At 37.5% G+C, this 17,068-nt stretch overlaps 4 protein-coding genes and 1 long non-coding RNA gene across 12 annotated transcripts; 2 read left to right on the forward strand and 3 right to left on the reverse strand.

Moving 5' to 3' along the window:
* Positions 1 to 52: 52 nt before the first annotated feature.
* Positions 53 to 3,906, reverse strand: LOC110842722 (ectonucleoside triphosphate diphosphohydrolase 5). 4 transcript variants are annotated; one of them, XM_022088512.2, is made up of 8 exons: positions 3,750 to 3,906; positions 2,188 to 2,554; positions 1,861 to 2,084; positions 1,650 to 1,761; positions 1,391 to 1,556; positions 1,145 to 1,291; positions 874 to 1,073; positions 53 to 783 (listed from the first exon to the last, which is right to left on the reverse strand). In XM_022088512.2, the coding sequence occupies exons 1-8, from the start codon at positions 3,762 to 3,764 to the stop codon at positions 542 to 544; spliced, it is 1,473 nt and encodes a 490-aa protein (XP_021944204.1). In that variant the 5' UTR covers positions 3,765 to 3,906; the 3' UTR covers positions 53 to 541. The 4 variants fall into 4 exon arrangements, with proteins under 4 accessions (XP_021944204.1, XP_021944205.1, XP_021944206.1 ...); XM_022088513.2 differs by lacking the exon at positions 3,750 to 3,906 and adding an exon at positions 3,525 to 3,618; XM_022088514.2 differs by lacking the exon at positions 3,750 to 3,906 and adding an exon at positions 2,802 to 3,455.
* Positions 3,907 to 6,688: 2,782 nt separating this feature from the next.
* On the forward strand, positions 6,689 to 10,665 carry LOC110842725 (calcineurin subunit B type 2). Of its 5 annotated transcripts, XM_022088519.2 has the most exons (8): positions 6,689 to 7,166; positions 7,239 to 7,414; positions 8,208 to 8,427; positions 9,300 to 9,363; positions 9,457 to 9,633; positions 9,746 to 9,867; positions 10,008 to 10,091; positions 10,182 to 10,665. In XM_022088519.2, exons 3-8 carry the CDS (start codon positions 8,425 to 8,427, stop codon positions 10,266 to 10,268), a joined length of 537 nt encoding a protein of 178 aa, XP_021944211.1. In that variant the 5' UTR covers positions 6,689 to 7,166; positions 7,239 to 7,414; positions 8,208 to 8,424; the 3' UTR covers positions 10,269 to 10,665. The 5 variants fall into 5 exon arrangements, with proteins under 5 accessions (XP_021944211.1, XP_035703897.1, XP_021944215.1 ...); XM_035848004.1 differs by having other exon boundaries at positions 6,689 to 7,414; XM_022088523.2 differs by having other exon boundaries at positions 6,694 to 7,414; positions 9,300 to 9,339.
* An 84-nt stretch (positions 10,666 to 10,749) lies between these two features.
* Positions 10,750 to 12,644, reverse strand: LOC110842724 (40S ribosomal protein S4). The gene is made up of 6 exons (XM_022088518.2): positions 12,485 to 12,644; positions 11,966 to 12,224; positions 11,788 to 11,885; positions 11,531 to 11,702; positions 11,214 to 11,343; positions 10,750 to 10,951 (listed from the first exon to the last, which is right to left on the reverse strand). The coding sequence occupies exons 1-6, from the start codon at positions 12,485 to 12,487 to the stop codon at positions 10,819 to 10,821; spliced, it is 795 nt and encodes a 264-aa protein (XP_021944210.1). The 5' UTR covers positions 12,488 to 12,644; the 3' UTR covers positions 10,750 to 10,818.
* A 729-nt stretch (positions 12,645 to 13,373) lies between these two features.
* Positions 13,374 to 16,207, forward strand: LOC110844084. Its single transcript, XM_022090200.2, has 6 exons — positions 13,374 to 13,619; positions 13,853 to 13,924; positions 14,063 to 14,304; positions 14,388 to 14,777; positions 14,883 to 15,031; positions 15,114 to 16,207. Exons 2-6 carry the CDS (start codon positions 13,894 to 13,896, stop codon positions 15,751 to 15,753), a joined length of 1,452 nt encoding a protein of 483 aa, XP_021945892.1. The 5' UTR covers positions 13,374 to 13,619; positions 13,853 to 13,893; the 3' UTR covers positions 15,754 to 16,207.
* A 7-nt stretch (positions 16,208 to 16,214) lies between these two features.
* On the reverse strand, positions 16,215 to 17,054 carry LOC110844085. Its single transcript, XR_002547416.2, has 2 exons — positions 16,898 to 17,054; positions 16,215 to 16,807 (listed from the first exon to the last, which is right to left on the reverse strand). It is a non-coding gene; the product is annotated as an uncharacterized LOC110844085 (long non-coding RNA).
* Between the last annotated feature and the right edge of the window lie 14 nt (positions 17,055 to 17,068).

Raw genomic sequence — 17,068 nt, forward strand, 5'->3', positions numbered from 1 at the left:
ATGCAGTAAATAATTCATTTAATATTGCTATTGCAATAGCAGTTCGCACCAATTTTTAAAATGCAATTGAGCGAAGTTTATTTATTGATTACGACGTATTTAATTGTCTACAAGTCCAAAAATAAAATTAACGCTGAAACGTTATTATTAGCATAAATCAGTACAAAGAGAGGAACCAGATGCATGGTTTTGGAGCAATAAACTCGACGACAAGGCATTATTATTATAGTAATAAATGGGGAATGAATTTTACATATTTCTTGCAAACGCGAGAGAAATATTATCAAAATGTGCAAGAATATCACAGTCTTGCCTTTTGCTATAGTCTATACTTATCATCATGCAATGCAGATCATATCATAAGTTGATATAGTCTGTTATAGTCTATCGGTTATATACTTTTCACAATGTGGGGACCAGACAAATGGCTACATTTAGATATTTAGAGGAATAGGATTCACACAAAAATTTAAACTGGACGCAAGTTATGTTGTGTATGTGTGTTGGACTGTAATTGACTATTATTTATGATTATTAATTATTACCCTCCATTTTGAAGAATGTGGTACGCCGCACCTAGCGCCCAACTTAATTCGTGCCCATGTAATTTTTTTAGTACTAAAAGTGGCGTAGATTTTGCTAGTCCGTATCCATTATGAAGTATTGCGCCCATAAAAGTCAAGTCCAAGCAGGCAAGTGGTAGGTCCGCATTCACAGTTCGACAAGCAAGTTTCCCTGCATCCAAGTAATGCTGTAAGGTAAGCTTCCCACCTTCCAGTGGGTCTAGACAAGTGATTTAAAAAGGGCTTATTAGTATATGTATGCATTTTTTTGTGAATGGTGGCAAATTTATAAAGCATGTCAACAGCTCACCGACTAAACCTGCTTCTGCCGCTCTTTCAAAGAAATACGAAATAACAACGATTTGCCGATTTAAGTCTTTTGGTTTGATAACGCCTTTTTCTTCAATAATCTTGACAATCACTTTGTAACATTCATCCCAGTCCGCGACTGCTTCTTTGCGAGCAAAACCATTATACTGAACTTTTTCAAATTTTCCAGTTTGGACACCCCTGATGACAAAATTTACATTTAAAGAACATGATGTGGTGGATTAGCATATATATAATTAATCAGTAAGTACTTCATCGTGTAAGTGACGCCTCCATAAGTCCATTCCCTTGAAACCACAGGGTTTACACAAACGCTTTCCAATACAGTTGATTCTGGATTTGTCTGATTTGCAGATAATACCGCTTTTCGAACAGCTTGAAGGCCAAGGCCCAAGTAGCTGCAAGAAGTAATTATAAATTATAACGACACAATGCACAAGATGAAATATGTCAATATATTTGTCATTATTATATGTATGCATATGTGCAGTTCTTACCTGTGTGTATATAATGGCACTTGTTGATGAAAGAGGCTAATGTTTTGAATGTCTTCTGAGGGAAGGAATTCAATTGTACCTGGAGAGGAAGCAACAGTTATTTGGGTGCTACCACCACCCAAGTCCAACGCTGCGACAGTTTTTGAAACTGGTCCTCCTATCCGATCTAGCAAATCCAATGAAACAAATTGTTAAAGTCTACATTTCTTGTAAACAGTGAATCTCAATAATATATAGCATTTGAACCACATCAACCTACCCAATAAAAAGTTGACCGTAAACCACGAGAAGATACCTTCGTCGACACCATCCATGATTCCCACTGAATCCTCTGTTGCATGGAATCCAATACTTTTGATCACATTTGACACCTTCAAAAATAATATTATTCCAAGTTAATCAAATCACTCATTTTTTGCAACTTTATACTAACAAATGACGTCATATTATATACTGATGGTAGGTCTCACCGCTTCTAAAATTGCGTCAGCCTTTGCTTTTGGAAGTAAACGAAGTCCTGCCGTCGCCTTCAGGGAAACTGGAGTTTTAGCCCAATGTTCCTGAGGAATGAATATTTTTGCTCTGGATAATAACTGCTTCACACTGTCAGCACCTGCTTGTGGATCATCCGAGTATGAGGATAGACCTGGTTTAACCTCGTGAAATAGTTCATCCTTCAGCTTCAAATTATTGTCTAAATATCAAATTAAATAAGAAACGTATAATAATAGTGAATAGTCATTTTATACAATATTGGATTTTGGTGTCATTTTTAGTATTTCAAGAGAGTGCTATACCATGCACGGACTGATGAAATGCGAATGCAAGCACTCTTGTCCCCGTCGACCCTGCATCCAGTACGACTGCATAAACCTCTTTGTTAAGTCCGAATCGAAGGTACACGTTCTCATCCAACCATCCGACCGAGTGCATCGGGGTGCTGGACCCGTTGAACAGAAACATCCAGGCCAACAGGGCGAGGACTAAAAGACCACCAATTACGACCTTCCTGTTCCTGGGACGACCTCCTCCCGGCACCCTCTTCATTTTATCCTTAGTATTCAATTTTGAGGAACTTTCACCATTTGAAGAAGCACCAAATCCCGAACTTCCACTTGATTTTTCCCGGCTGCGAAGGTGGACCTCTTCCGAATTTGTCATTCTCTGTTCAAAAATAGATTATACTATATAGATTACAGATTCGACATATTAGAGGAAGATCTGTAGAAAGGTTGCTCAGATTTGTGCAGACTGCAGACAGATTGCACAAAAATTTAGAACAGGCAGACCTACACCTACCTCTTCATAGTAAAAACTTTCACTCAAAAATTTTCCCAATTTGCAATGTAAAATAGTCTTTTTTTAACCTTATAAATCAAATTGTACAATACACCATACTTTTTGTACTTACAACTGAAACTCGTCCCCGCAGCTGAATAGATTTGAGCTCCAAAAACACATTCAACGCAATCACAAATTTTATTATTATGATGATGATGATATGATTTGAGGAGATGAGGGGAAAGATTCTATGCGAATTGGTTGGTGAACAACACGTTATTATCGTCCACACTAATATGCAACCTAATTCAGTAAATCCTCTCCTCTAATGGGTTTTTCTATTAATAAAATGTGGTGTCACGAGACTGAGGATCTATTGGGATTGAATGAAACGCTCCTTTAAGCGATCAAGACTTTTAAAAATGAGCCGGATTTTTTGTTGCTTTTGTTATTCCATATTCACAGAGGATCAGAGAACTTTATAAGAAATCGTGCTTGATGAAGATGATGCAGCCAAAAGCGAAGGCCAATGTCTTTCAAGGTCGAACGACTTGGTAAATACTAGAACTGGTTAGACAGACGTGGAGTATTTATTATTATTATTGTGACTGGAGTTTGCCCAGAAGCAGCGTGGTGATGGAACTTTTACTTATGAATTCTTTACGATGACTGCACACGGTGTTTTATGCAGTTTCTCTCTAAAAATGAAGCCAGCAATTAATTGTCTATAATAGTAAAGCGATGGAATGGAGTGATGGAAATGGAAGGCATGGAGCGAATAATAAAGTGAAAGCATTTTTTGACTGGACAGCAGCAGAGCAAGACAGGACGGGACGAGTCTCATGTTTCTCACCATGCCCACCACCTTCCAAGTGCTTTCACCACCTTTCTCCCTCTCCTCACAGCCCACTTTTGCGTTCACGGACAGAAAAATGTTCGGGAGGACAGACCTTCAGAAGTGAGAGCAACAAGTAAAGGATTTGTCAAGGGGACCGGCAGCCACTTTCCTAATTTTATCTACTAAAGTTTGAAGTCTAGTCTATTTACTTATGTGTTATGTGCAGATATTAGTTCTTACCTTTTTTGGAGGCATGATGATACAAAAGACGTTAACTCAAAAATAGCTTATTTTATCTATGCTTATTGCTTGTGTGTATTCAGTAGCTGTACTGCACAATTTGAATGAACAGTCAATAATGGGTACAATTTTCCCAACTATAATTTCATCATGCGGTTTGATGTTTATTGTCCATCATATTCTTACTGATGATTATACGTTCAGGTTCAGATCATATGATCAATTTTTGTTATCAACGCAAACACAGCGTGCCAGGTCTCGTGCCATCAAGGTAGAAAGATTGACATTCATATAAGCATTCATTCACACAAGAACGACGTGATCATCATAATAATAATATGGTGCATAAGTCAAGTTCATTCTATTGGTTTCGTTTACAGACTTTGAACAGTAGTAAGCATGTAGTAAGTAAGTATAGATTATTTATTATTCATTAAGTTTGTCAATTATGAAATTTAACTGTTGGTTAACTCTTGGGGTTCAACAATCTGTGATTGTGATAACATATGAAGCTTGGTAAAACTGGTGAAAGTATAGCATAGCATATGAGCTAAATACTTTGTAAAGGGTGTTAATAAAGTCCGATCCCATGCATTTTTTGGAGCGTGGTTGTTACAAATTCAGCTGGAACTTTTGAACCAGTGAAGTTATTTATTTCAAATTTTTACCATGGGAGGAACAACTAAACGTGTAAGTCATGAGCATCTTAGAGTTGAGATACAAACATTGCATCAGCAGGGGCTTAAACCTACAGAAATTGTGCAAAAATTGGGCTGCAGCCGCAGAACTGTTTGGAAATGGAAGAATAAAAATTTTGTCCACGACAAAAAGCGACCAGGGCGACCCAGAAAGGTGTCACCTACCACAAAAAGAATGATTAAAAACAGACTTTGCAAGAAAACCGGTAGTTCATTACGTAATTGAGCAAGGGAGTTAAATGACTCAAAACGCTATAAAGAGAAGAAGAAGCAAATTAACTGTGTGACCGTGCAAAAATTTGTGAAAACTACGAAGTGGGGTCACACAGCTTACAAACTAACCAAAAAAACCTCTCATGTCACAAAAATATATCGATGACCGTCTGAAATTTGAAGAACTCCTTCAGAAAAGTGCCCATTTGAGTGAAAAAAGACTTGGTGAAGAATTGCGCAGTCACATCCTTTGGACTGACGAATCTATTATTGAACTATATCCAAAATTGAACCAACAAAATGTTCGTTACAGGACAGAAAACAAATCGGATGTACCATCAAGAGCGATCCCAAAATTCGGGCTTAAAGTTATGGTAGCGGGTGGATTTTGTGCACGTTGCGTGACCCCTCTACATATCATACCAAAAGGCCAATCAGTCAATGCAAAGCATTATATGGAAAAAATATTACCTATCTATTTCGATAGCATGGGGAACAAGGAAATATTTCCGAATGAAAGAAAAATAGTTTTCATGCAGGATGGTGCTATAGCCCATACAGCAAAAGCGAGTTTGAGTCTCATCAAGACGCAAGTTTCAACGGTCTGGAGCAAGGGGGTGTGGGCCGCTAACGGCCCAGATTTGAATCCCCTGAAGAACCAGTGGTCCATACTTAAGGAAAATGTATACAAAGAGCCACAACCCCGGACGAGGGAAGAGCTAGTAAAAAAAAGTTCAAGATGTATGGAATTCGATTTCCAGAGGCACATTGGAAAAATTAGCACAGAGCCTTAAACAAAGAGTTGAGGGCATGGTTAAAGTAAATGGTAACAAGACCAAATACTAAGGTAAATATGTCGAACATTTTTTGTAAGTATCACGGGTAGTTTTTTTTTATACTAGCCTTCACTTTTTTACAGGAAAAATGGGATCGAACTTTATTAACACCCTGTACATGAAAGTGATATATACATGATGTAATTATGCATAATGCATGCACACCGATAAATATACATAATAGAGAATTTTAGTTAAACGTTCATTTTCGAAACTATGAAACATGTATCGTTCTCTTATTTACGCATAATTTTCTTGTTCTCTTATCCGTATTCTTCCCCTGTTTGTTTGATACTGATTGCCATCCATCCATCCATCCATAGCTGGAGAAAGAGGGTGTGCCATATAGAATTGGATATATACTGACACATATTTATATGTACCATGCGGGGTAAAATCCATTAAATTTTACAAAACGTGCGGCCACTCGATCAGAACTTGAGTCGAGTGTGCCGTCGTCGGCTTTAGAAGCGGAATTCTCAATGTTCTTATTCATTAGGCGACGAGGAGAAAGCGAGGCAGCAAAGTGGCTTTCACTAGAAAGCTAACCAAGTACAAGACGCGAGTCAGTCGAGCCGTGTGGTCGAGTGTCGAGTCAAGTAATAACCAACAGAGGAGGAAGCTATAGTATGAATGAAACATATCAGGCACGGCTGCTTTCTCGCAGTGTTGTGTATGTAACTTGTCTGCAAGTGGAGAAAGTTAAACCAGAGCAAAGATAAGGATTTCCCTGGATCAATATAAGTATGCGCTATATGCGCCAAAAGCCAGTGAGCTAAGGAAAAACTGAAGCTGGTACTTTCTCTGCCGTTTGGAAAGGCTGCTTGTACTACGGCGGGATGTGTGTGATGTGAATCGAATCGGAGGAAGAACAACTCACTAACTACCCAACAAACCGCAATACATTGGAATGATGGGACAATCAGGAATTTATGTAGAGGCGTTGAAAATTTTAGGTCAAAATGTGATTTGAGCTTGGCCAACGTCAACTTTCACTTTCACTTTTCCAATCTTTAAAATATCTCATTCTTTACCGATGGACCCAAGAAGAATGGGAAGGAAAGTTGCATAAAAAAGTTGACCTCGTGTTCGGAGGCCCCTCGGAGGTAAGAAACTTATAGTAAACCGAACCCAACCCAAACTGAAAACTCCGAGAAAGCCGAGAACACCCCGACAGAATATTTCACTGCATACATCTTCTCAACCTAGCCCAACCACACCAACCAACACCATATTTTACGCTATTATAATAATACTTGTTACTTCTTCTTCCTTGCTAAAGTTTACTATTATTCCAAAGTCTCAATCTAACCTAGTAGGAAAGCAAGCATGCTATATGCCAAGCAAATAACCAAACACCGTTCTTCTCTCCTTCTTCTCTAATTCATTACTTGCCAGTGCGATTTACTTAAAAAATGGCACTTCCTTCTGGGATTTAACTGAATTTCCTCGAGATTAGAGCGTGTGTAAGGTTTTCTTACATTGGCTTTCTGGTTAGGCAGGGTTTTTATCCCGTGCTTTCTTTCTTCGTCACTGTCACTTTTACATGTGATACGCCTTCTTTTCCTTTTCCTCATCATCGTGTTTCCATTAGAAATTCATATTAAACGTGAAGAAGAAAGCAAGCAAATCCGGAAAAAGTCAACGCACTTGGACATTTAGCCTTCATTGTAAGAATTAACCGGGGTTGGGTTGCCCTTCAAGTTTGGGCTATAATATCCTCTAATAATTGCCTTCAATAGTCGACTTTTCAGTTTCGTAAATGAATTGAGAAGGAAAGTCAAGGTTTAATAACACAGTTTCGGAGGACAAACTTAAACTTGTAGTATGATCTTCTACTTTACCAAGACTATTACTGACTGATGGACTTCGTGGCTGGCGATCTGCTGCTACTGAGGCTGCTGGAATATTAAGTCAAGTAAGACAATAGTAATTAGTGAATACAATATCAAATATCCATGCAGAATGGTTGCTCTTTTAATAACAGGTTGACTCGTGTTGTTTGTTAGTTTTTATTAGCAGCATATTGGTAATCTCTTTTGGTAGTATTGGTACACGATCAGTTCAGTATATTATGTACTTGTTTTACTTGTGCAAAACTGTAAACCAATGGTGAAGGTGTCGGTCGGTGGGTCGGTGCTTTACATGAAGTTTAAACTGAACTTATGCTTGGAGCAGCTATTATTTAAGTAATTATTTGAATATTACAGCAAGAGTGTGTAGCAATAATAAGCGAAATAATCGTCATCGTGCAATTTGTCCCTGCCCAAAACTTATCTGTGGTATGTACAGTCGTGTCGCGATTGAAATTAATACAATACAGCACACAGAAGTTTCAAGTTCACAGGCTTACCTGCCGTGTGTGGTTTGTTTCAATGTAACTTTCATCTTTGTAACAAAACCAAATAATTAGTTTTCGCAAGAACGAATACCTAAGATCATTTCTATCTACGTGTTTCTAGTTTTATGTTTTAAAGAATCTTGTAAATTGCTAAATCGTAAATCCAGAATAACTGAAGGCGAGATATTTAATATTTAAATATACATACAGGTCTTGAGATCTACTTATTCATGCTTATCTAGTTCTGATAATTCGCAATCGTCTTAGACGATTATCAGAGCTTAATTTTGGTCTTACTGTAATTAAAACACAGAACACTCAACTAAAACGAGCAGATAACTAATAAGCATTCTAATTATTACTGTTTCAGGCGGTTGTCATATATTAAATCATCAAAGGATTAGAACAACAACTCATTCTTCAAGTCCTTCACGGAATCTCTGGAATTCAAGGATTCATTGCAATATAAGCACATTTTGCCAATAACTGTTTCTCAAACATCATTTTCACACGAGATTTGTCGAAACTCGACTTAATAATATCTTTTCTCTGAGCAATCATCGTAATAAAACAAAAAGACACTAAAAATGGTAAGTCTTTAAACACCACTATCGATCATATAACCACGCCGAGCATTGCTTATTCTGTTCGCCGTAGTGGATTAGCGTTTTACATACATAGTTCTAGAATCTATACGATATCTAAATCGTTTGTATCTTTGGCGACATTGTATTTTCCAGGATGAAGAAAGTTGTAAACTTTCATGACCTTTCACTCTACCTCAAACTCAAATTTCTCTAAATTTTGCAATAATCAATTATTTTTGAATTAAGCTTGTATTAGTATACATTTAGAGTTTTAGTCAGTGAACGATTCTGCCTATTATAAAACCTAACAATTTTGTTCGACCGCCTGACCGACCAACCAACATGAAGAAAAATAGCCACGAGACTGACCATCCCTCTGCTAGGAAAGGTGCACCCTCCTCACCTGTTCCACCCTTGCCTCAACAACCAACCATTCCTACTCCATATCGGAGAAAGTCGTCGATGGATAGGAAGAGCCAAATGTTTGACCCACGCCAATTTGAGGGCAAAGCTCCAAGCAGTCACAACAGGAATAGTCACATGTCGAATTCAGGATTGGCCTCAAAATCTTCAAATGCCAAGAAACCACTAATTTCTGAACTACCACCAAATAAAGGAACCAACACTAAATCCAAAGTGTCACCTTCACCACCACCCTTCTTCAAAGGGCGTCGGGTTTGTTATTTAGCCCTACTGGAATTGGAATTGGAATGAACATGATTGATTATACAAACATTATATTAAAATTGACCAAAGTATTATTTTTTTGGATTCGGCAAAAATGCTTGCACTACTAACTAATACGCTACATGAACAAATTTAAATTCTGAGAGACGAATCTATTTTCAAATTGTTGTATTTTATCTCACTTGCAGGGTAATGAAGTGTCTCTGCAGGGTGAAATGTGTAGTCATTGTAAGTCATGTAATGAATCGGCTTGTACGTCCCTTTCTATATCTGTCTCTTTCAACTTTTCATTGCTTTCTCCCAAACGTGCACTCTTGGCTAACATTCCCTTTGTTTCACTGACAGTCGACCCTGATGAGATCAAGAGGTTGGGGAAACGATTCAGAAAGTTAGATCTGGACAACTCTGGATCTTTATCCATTGATGAGTTTATGAGTTTGCCGGAACTACAACAAAATCCATTAGTTCAGCGTGTAATTGATATTTTTGATGCTGATGGGAATGGAGAAGTTGATTTTAAGGGTAAAAATAATTCATACACGGGCGTTGATGTTTTGTCCTGTTGTTGTACACCGTGAATTTTGAGTTTTGGACAAGAGCACTTATGAATTTCTCTCATTGATATTTATTACAGAATTCATCCAAGGAGTCTCGCAATTTAGTGTAAAAGGCGACAAAGAATCTAAACTCCGATTTGCTTTTCGCATTTACGACATGGATAATGACGGCTATATTTCAAACGGAGAACTATTTCAGGTAGTTCGTAGTTCATAAAATGATTAATATTCCAAATAAAGTAAAAGCCTAGTTTTTTGTATGGATGCTGGATATTAGCTTGTTTTCATAATGTGGAAATTGTGGCAGTAAACAAACTTTTTTGCATGGGGTTTTCGTAGGTTTTGAAAATGATGGTCGGCAACAATTTGAAAGACACACAACTGCAACAAATAGTTGATAAGACAATTCTGTTTGCTGACAAGGTTAGTACATAAAATTTATTATGCAACTCATTTACATTATGTACGTAAATACTTCGTGCTAAACACATATAAATATTTCTTTTTTTGCAGGATGAAGATGGCAAAATTTCATTTCAGGAGTTTTGTAGCGTGGTTGGAAATACAGATATTCACAAGAAAATGGTCGTTGATGTTTGAAGATAACACCATTTACCTAAAATAAATATGTGCTATTCTTCAACCGATTATGCATCAACCACCTCCTTATTATTACTAAAAAAAATCAAAATACTACAACTTAATCCCGTGTATCCAATTAAATTAATAATACTACTGCAATCTACCGTTTACATCCATAATACACTCCTCCTCCTCCTACCATAATATGCAACTTATCCTATATGCGGTTGAAGTATATCATACTCGAGACTTTGTTTATCGTGAATGTCGATTGTTTGTGTACTTACTGAAAATATGTGTACATTACCTTTATAACGTAAGGATTTGCGATGTATTTATTTTATGGAGACTATCCTCAAAAATTAAATTGTTTATGAGTGTTGAATAACTACGAAACAAAGACCAAACGAGCCAATTGTTGCCCATCATGAATTATTTGCTTATTTTGTAGTCGGATTTGGGCTGCACGCTTAAATGCATAGAATGAATGCAGAAACAATTACGGGTGGAAAACATTTATTAGATTTTAAAATCTATTTTTATTTGGATTTATGGAAAATTCATAAAATTAAACGCCAGCTGCAGCTTTCGCAGCAATACGCTTATTTCTTTCTTCAGAGATGGTTAGCTTAACTCCCTTGCCCTTGGGTAGTGACACGTAGGGCTTGTTTCCTTTCCCGATGATGAAAACGTAGTTCAACCTGGAAGGAAATATACGGCTCATTGTATTGCACCATATATACAAATATATGAATGCACAGTTGCCATAATTTATCTCAATAAAGTTGTCCACTCTCTTGGTAATGCACATCATGCACTAAAATGTCAAGTGTGCGACCGTGAGAGAAGTAATTCATTTATATTGCCCACATTTTGACCCGCGAGATTATAAAAAAATAAACCAAACGGACTTCGAAAGGGGCCAGGCAATTAAATTTAAACATTAAAAATATGTAAAATTACCTGGTGGCGAAGATGTGGCCGACTGCATCCTTAATATGAACGATATCGAAGGACCCTGGATGACGCTCACGGCTCACGACAGTACCCACTCGCCCCAAGTTACGACCTCCAGTAATCATGCACAGATTTCCTGCAAAAAAAACAACTCGGTTATATTGAAGTTCAATGCAGATGTATATAAAATTAATAAAATCTAATTTAGAAATCAGAAATTTCGAAATAATAATCATGTATCGATCATTGGATTATGCCTGAAATAATTGTTCATCATCTAGAGTTCAAGACAGAGAAACAGAAAAATGGCACGTAGTAGGTACCTGGATCCATCTTAATGAAATCGATGATCTTTCCAGTTGCAATGTCCACTTGGATGGTATCATGAACTTTAACCAATGGGTCAGGATAGCGGATGGTTCTTCCGTCGTTTGTTACCAAAAATGGAACGCCTTTTGGGCCAACGCAGACCCTCTTGACCTTGCAGAGCTTGTACTGAAGAAAAAAAATGTTGTCAGCATTATGCAATATCGCGCATATATACTAGTTAATATTGTCGTAAATGTCGTGGATATCTCACCTTGGCTTCCTCGTTTGTGATCCTGTGAATGGTAAATCTTCCCTTCACGTCATAAATTAGTCGGAAATTCTCCCCCGTCTTCTCAATCTGGATCACATCTGCGTCGTTTGAAAATCATATTTGTTATTTAAATGTTGTCGTTTGTTATTGCAGTAGTACATTGGTAACTATCGCTTACCCATGAATCCAGCAGGGTAAGTGGGGTCGCATCTAACCTTTCCATCAACTTTAACCAAACGCTGCATTAAAATTTTGGTGACCTCAGCACCAGTGAGGGCATACTTCAGACGATTCCTCAGAAAAATGACGAGTGGGAGTGATTCTCGCAACTTGTGAGGTCCAGTGGATGGACGAGGAGCGTAAACTCCTCCCAACTTGTCCAACATCCATGCCTTGGGTGCGTTTAAACGCTTCAAATGCTTCTTCGGTCCCCTGGCCTGAAATAATACATTATGTAAATGTACACAAATAATAACCAATAAAATACCATTTGGGTTTCTTAAAAATAATTACTTATCAGAAGTTTTACAACAACCAAACAAAACTAAACAATAGCTGGATAATGTTAAGTCCAGAATTATTGAGGATTGTATAGTTTCAAACTTGCAAAATGTTGACCATACATACAGACAGATAGAGACGAGATAGAGCTTTTAGGGATGTTTTTAAAGATTATAAGGACGGGGTGAGAGCTTACCATGGTGGGAGAGGTCTAATTCCCGATATTCCGAGGGGTGTGACGACCAAAAAGTGAAAGAGAGATTTTTGCAGGGAGCAGGAGCGAGAACCGGTGGTGGATGGAGGAAGAGGCGAGCAGCAGCATGGACGGATTTGGAAAAAGGCAGCAAGTGCGCTGTTCAAACTTCCCACAAGGTAAATTCACTCGTGGGAACAAGAGGGCGACTCTCTCAGCCAGATTCACCTCGAACCACGTTAGCCTCTCAGTTTTTGAGTGGTCAAATTGAGATTCCAGTTTGAACCAACAATAGGATAAATTTTCCCTTATTATGGCTTTTCCATGGATGGATGGACTTTTCCGATCCGATAACCAGATGCGTTCCATATTGCCTTCATGCAGCAAAAGATATTTCTTGAAATGTAGAAACGGAATTCATAGAATATGAATCATATCCATCCGTAAATCTGACGATGATGTGCACAGTGCACTTGTCATGTATAAACGATTCAAAAATTTAGTGCTATTTTTACCCTCGTCGGTCAACCACTGGACCGATTATTCGAACTCATCCAAGGCCTGGTCGAGATACAATTTAAGACTAATAATCGAATCGATCGATGAATTGTTCTCCTCTTTGGGTGTAAATACCTCCCCCAAACCTGAGATTGGCAGATAGTGTCTTTTGAAAATTTCATATTAATTAAATTTGTGATCGATTGACACCTAGACGGATGTATGAGTATGATAATTTCTTCGTAATATTTCTTCGTAATATCTGGAAACATGAGACCTACATCTTGTTCCATGCATGAGACGAGGTCGAGGCAGGCATTTAGCATTTGTTGCATGGTGTCGGGTAACATCATTTTAGCTTGCTGGCTGCACAAATTCAGCCGGAGTAGCCGGATACGATTGGAATTCATTGCTGTGGCTGTGCTGGTTAGCTAGTTGGGTGTTTCTTGGATTTCTGTTTCTTTCGATTGTTGTAATTTCTTATCATCAATTACTGCTCTTACTTTTCGTATTGTTGTTCCTGTACGTTTGTTGAAGTTCGGTGTTCATGATAAGAAAACCCTGGATCCAATAGTTGGGACTATGATAACTGGTTAACGACTGTCTTAGCTCGCCTAAAATTAGCCAACAAAACAAATACGTGAGTTTTATTGGTGTTGAATATTTGATATTGTTGAATTTTAACTTGGTTTTCTGATTATTATTGAGTTAAGGTTATTGAAATTGATTGACTTGTTGTATACGATTATTAATTCAACTAATAATTAGGAACTGACAGACTTAGAGTTAAACGTTTATGAATTACTTACAAATTAATATTTGAAAGTTAAAGTTTTCAAAACCTTTTAGCATTCGCATGTTTTTTGATTTCAGAATAAGGTTGAACAAAATTCAATACAACAGCCGATCATAAAATGGCTGAAAATGGAGCAGAATTATCCTTGGGTATGTAATACAATACTAATATTGAATTAGTTCATATATTTAGTACTTTTACTTAGATTATTTTTGTGTTCGTGAGCTTTATGAATTCATGATATCCTAACGGCACAATAAGTACGACGTATTTTCTCTGATTAACAGATGACTACATAAAAGTGAAAAAGAAGCAAGGGAGTTTTAAAATCGGGCGTGGGCGTGGGGGTAAGGTCGTGACACAAAAACGAAATCGAAAAGAAGGTCGTGCTGCTGTAAAGAATAATCGACCAGTACGAACTGGAATTAAAGTTTACAAGAATCGCCAAAGTGGCTTTGGTGGTGGAAGAGGAAGTCGAAGCAGATATTTTAACAATGTCATTGCAGGAGCTGGCAATATCATAGTTGGAGTAAGAAAGACTTTAACAAATTTTAGTCGAATGCAATATAGAAACTATAACTTCAAGGTATAATAATTTACTTCTATTCGTAGAATCAGGGAAGAGTCCCACGTGCCGGTGGAGGGAGAAGAGGAAGAGGTGGATATCGCAATAGAATCACTGGAGGTCGCCAAATTATAAATCAAATTCAGCCGTTGATCGGAAGTCGCTACAGAAATCGGAACATTCGAGGAAGTTCGCAGAGTCAGTTTTTGGTCAGACAAGCTCAGCAGCGTTTACGATTGAATGTAGCTGGTGTACAACAAAGACAACGTCGTAATAATAATGACATGAGATCCATTGGTAGATTAAACAAGCGTTCTAATCGGAGGGCTGTTCAGAAATTAGCTCGGAAACGTGTTCAACGTGCTCGTTTACAACTTGCTAAACGAAAAGTTGTATTCCGTCCTGAAACTAGACGACCAGGACTTGAGTCCTTAATGGTAAGTTCATTTTTATTTAATATTTCTTGAATTAATTAATTGTATGTAGTATTTGTTTAGCAATACGAGTGTGAAATTTGTAGTTTAACAAATTTTAACTTTCAGCCCTTACTCTCAGTCACATCAGGAATTAGAAGAACTCGTACTGGTTTCGTTACCGTTAGTAATCCGGTAGACAAACAGATTCATCGTTTAGTCGTACAAGAGAAAATCCAGAAGGCACAACAGATTAGAAACAACCGGTCCTTTAATAAGTAAGCTATTCATATATATATTGTTACAATCATCTTTTACAGGTTGAAGTTTTCATTAATTTATCACCTTTACTTTGAAAAGCAACCCTTCTTCAAACAACTCATGGCACACAGTACTTACTACTATTAGTCCTCCTCGCCAACAGAGACCACAACAACAATATCAACAACCTCGTCAGAACAATATCATGCCTTTGATGATGAGCAACTTTAACTATGAGCCTCAAAGACTACAACAGAATAGGCATCATCCTGGGGACGTTCGCCTCCGCAATGATACGCAGTCCAGGGCATCTCTTAATCACAACCAACGTTCCATTCCTGCAATGGGAATGAGTATGTATGCAGACCAAGAGGAGACGCAACGAATGCGATTGCAACATCCACGATCACAACAACAACAGCAGCAGCAACAGTGGGTGGTTCCACCTCCATCTCCCCCATTTGCGTTTAGGCGAACCGCTGTCAACAATATGTATGACCCAACAAATCCTGCCATTGATTATTACAATATGTCTCACCACCAGTCGCAGCAATCGCACGCCTTGAATCCGGATATCCAAAGAAAAATCAACTTCATACAAAATCATGGGAATAATAGATCTGGCTCTGTTGAACAGCGTGGTGGTAGTGGACTTCGAGAAATAATTCCCGATTTCAGAGCTCCCGTGTCCTCTTCAACAATGAAACTGGGGGATAGGTTTAAAATGTACATGCAGTAAAGTATTGTATATATACATAACCATTAGTGAGACACATCCTCCTCTGTTCTAGTGTAATTATTATTTATAATTTCTTTCGTAAAAATTATTATACAACATAATATATTCTACTGCTGGACAAAATTTAACAAAAAATACACACCCGCCGTACGTATATGTAACTATTTTTACGTCTCTCAATTTACTACCAAAATAAATATGAAATGGGTGGTACTGGTACACTTACATAATTTAAGACTTGGACAGATGAAATTTGTGCAGCACCTCGAGATTGATAAAATACTTGATATTATAGAAAACGTGAAAAAGGTTTGTAATTTGTTTGTGTGTGGTTGATTTATTACTTTTAAATAAACTATTAATCACCATCAAAAACATGTAGTCTGAAATAACTGTAGCAGTGTTTTTGTTCGTTTGTTTTGCTACCAGAAATAAATGAAATATTTTTTTATGATTAGAACTTCATTTAAACATGATTTATTATACAAAACGACTGGAATAATAATATTAGATATTTAATTAATTCTTTGGTAGAGACAGGCTTCATTCATTCATTGCTTACAGTGTATATAATGGAAACAGAGATATACAAAAACAAACATTTGGCAAAAAGATTTCTATGCTATGCATATAAAACACTTCAATAAAAACAAAAATTATTTCAAACATTATACAAAATGGATTACAATGTAACTCTTCAGTATACATGAACTACTCCGTAAGCAAAAGTCCACGATAAGATGTAGGTAAAGAGCGCACCAAAGAACCCGTTCGTGAGGAGTGCTTTCCTAGACGTGAAAAAGCGCTGATAGTCCGCCCCTGCTTTTGCAACGAGGATAAGCCACATTCCAAATATCGCAAGGAAATAGAATCCAAAACCGTACAAACTCGTCAGCCCTAATATTCCGGCGCAGAGACCAGAAAAAACGGCCGTACAGGTCCGTGTGTACTCAACTACGGCCGCATTATGTTGAATTGCTCCTTGGTTGTAAACGCGTGTCTCTCCTCCCCGTTCGACCGTGAAGGTGCGTGTCCTCTGCATTCCTTTCGCTATCTACAATTAGCAAATTACAGTGCTTTAATAGTAATTACAAATTGTAAAACCTACTTTGTGCTAATTCATCAAATTAGTCAAGTCACTTACAGAGCAAAACGATCTAGATGATGTAGACGATTTCCTTCCTCGTGTGATTCAAGAACTAAAAAATAAAACAATGCTCTAAAATTACGAGCTAAATGCAAGCGAATTTATTTTTTGATGATGACTGTTCTTAAATAATTCTAGTTGATTTAATTAATTTGTCGTTCCCACAAA

This window comes from Folsomia candida, unplaced genomic scaffold (genome assembly GCF_002217175.1).
Source record: "Folsomia candida strain VU population unplaced genomic scaffold, ASM221717v1 Fcan01_Sc002, whole genome shotgun sequence".
NCBI lineage: Eukaryota > Metazoa > Arthropoda > Collembola > Entomobryomorpha > Isotomidae > Folsomia > Folsomia candida.

Excerpts from the sequence above, each read along its gene's own strand:
- LOC110842722 (XM_022088512.2), bottom strand. Across the intron at positions 2,085-2,187 it reads ATTTCATCAGTCCGTGCATG|ACAATAATTTGAAGCTGAAG; the intron begins GTATAGCACTCT and ends TTTGATATTTAG. Across the intron at positions 1,292-1,390 it reads GTGCCATTATATACACACAG|CTACTTGGGCCTTGGCCTTC; the intron begins GTAAGAACTGCA and ends TACTTCTTGCAG.
- LOC110842725 (XM_035848004.1), top strand. Across the intron at positions 9,634-9,745 it reads TGGAGAAGTTGATTTTAAGG|AATTCATCCAAGGAGTCTCG; the intron begins GTAAAAATAATT and ends TATTTATTACAG. Across the intron at positions 9,868-10,007 it reads CAAACGGAGAACTATTTCAG|GTTTTGAAAATGATGGTCGG; the intron begins GTAGTTCGTAGT and ends GGGTTTTCGTAG.
- LOC110842724 (XM_022088518.2), bottom strand. Across the intron at positions 11,886-11,965 it reads TTACCCTGCTGGATTCATGG|ATGTGATCCAGATTGAGAAG; the intron begins GTAAGCGATAGT and ends CAAACGACGCAG. Across the intron at positions 11,703-11,787 it reads TCACAAACGAGGAAGCCAAG|TACAAGCTCTGCAAGGTCAA; the intron begins GTGAGATATCCA and ends TTTTTTCTTCAG.
- LOC110844084 (XM_022090200.2), top strand. The coding sequence starts at position 13,894 with ATGGCTGAAAATGGAGCAGAATTATCCTTGG. Across the intron at positions 13,925-14,062 it reads TGGAGCAGAATTATCCTTGG|ATGACTACATAAAAGTGAAA; the intron begins GTATGTAATACA and ends TCTGATTAACAG. Across the intron at positions 14,305-14,387 it reads CTGGCAATATCATAGTTGGA|AATCAGGGAAGAGTCCCACG; the intron begins GTAAGAAAGACT and ends TTCTATTCGTAG.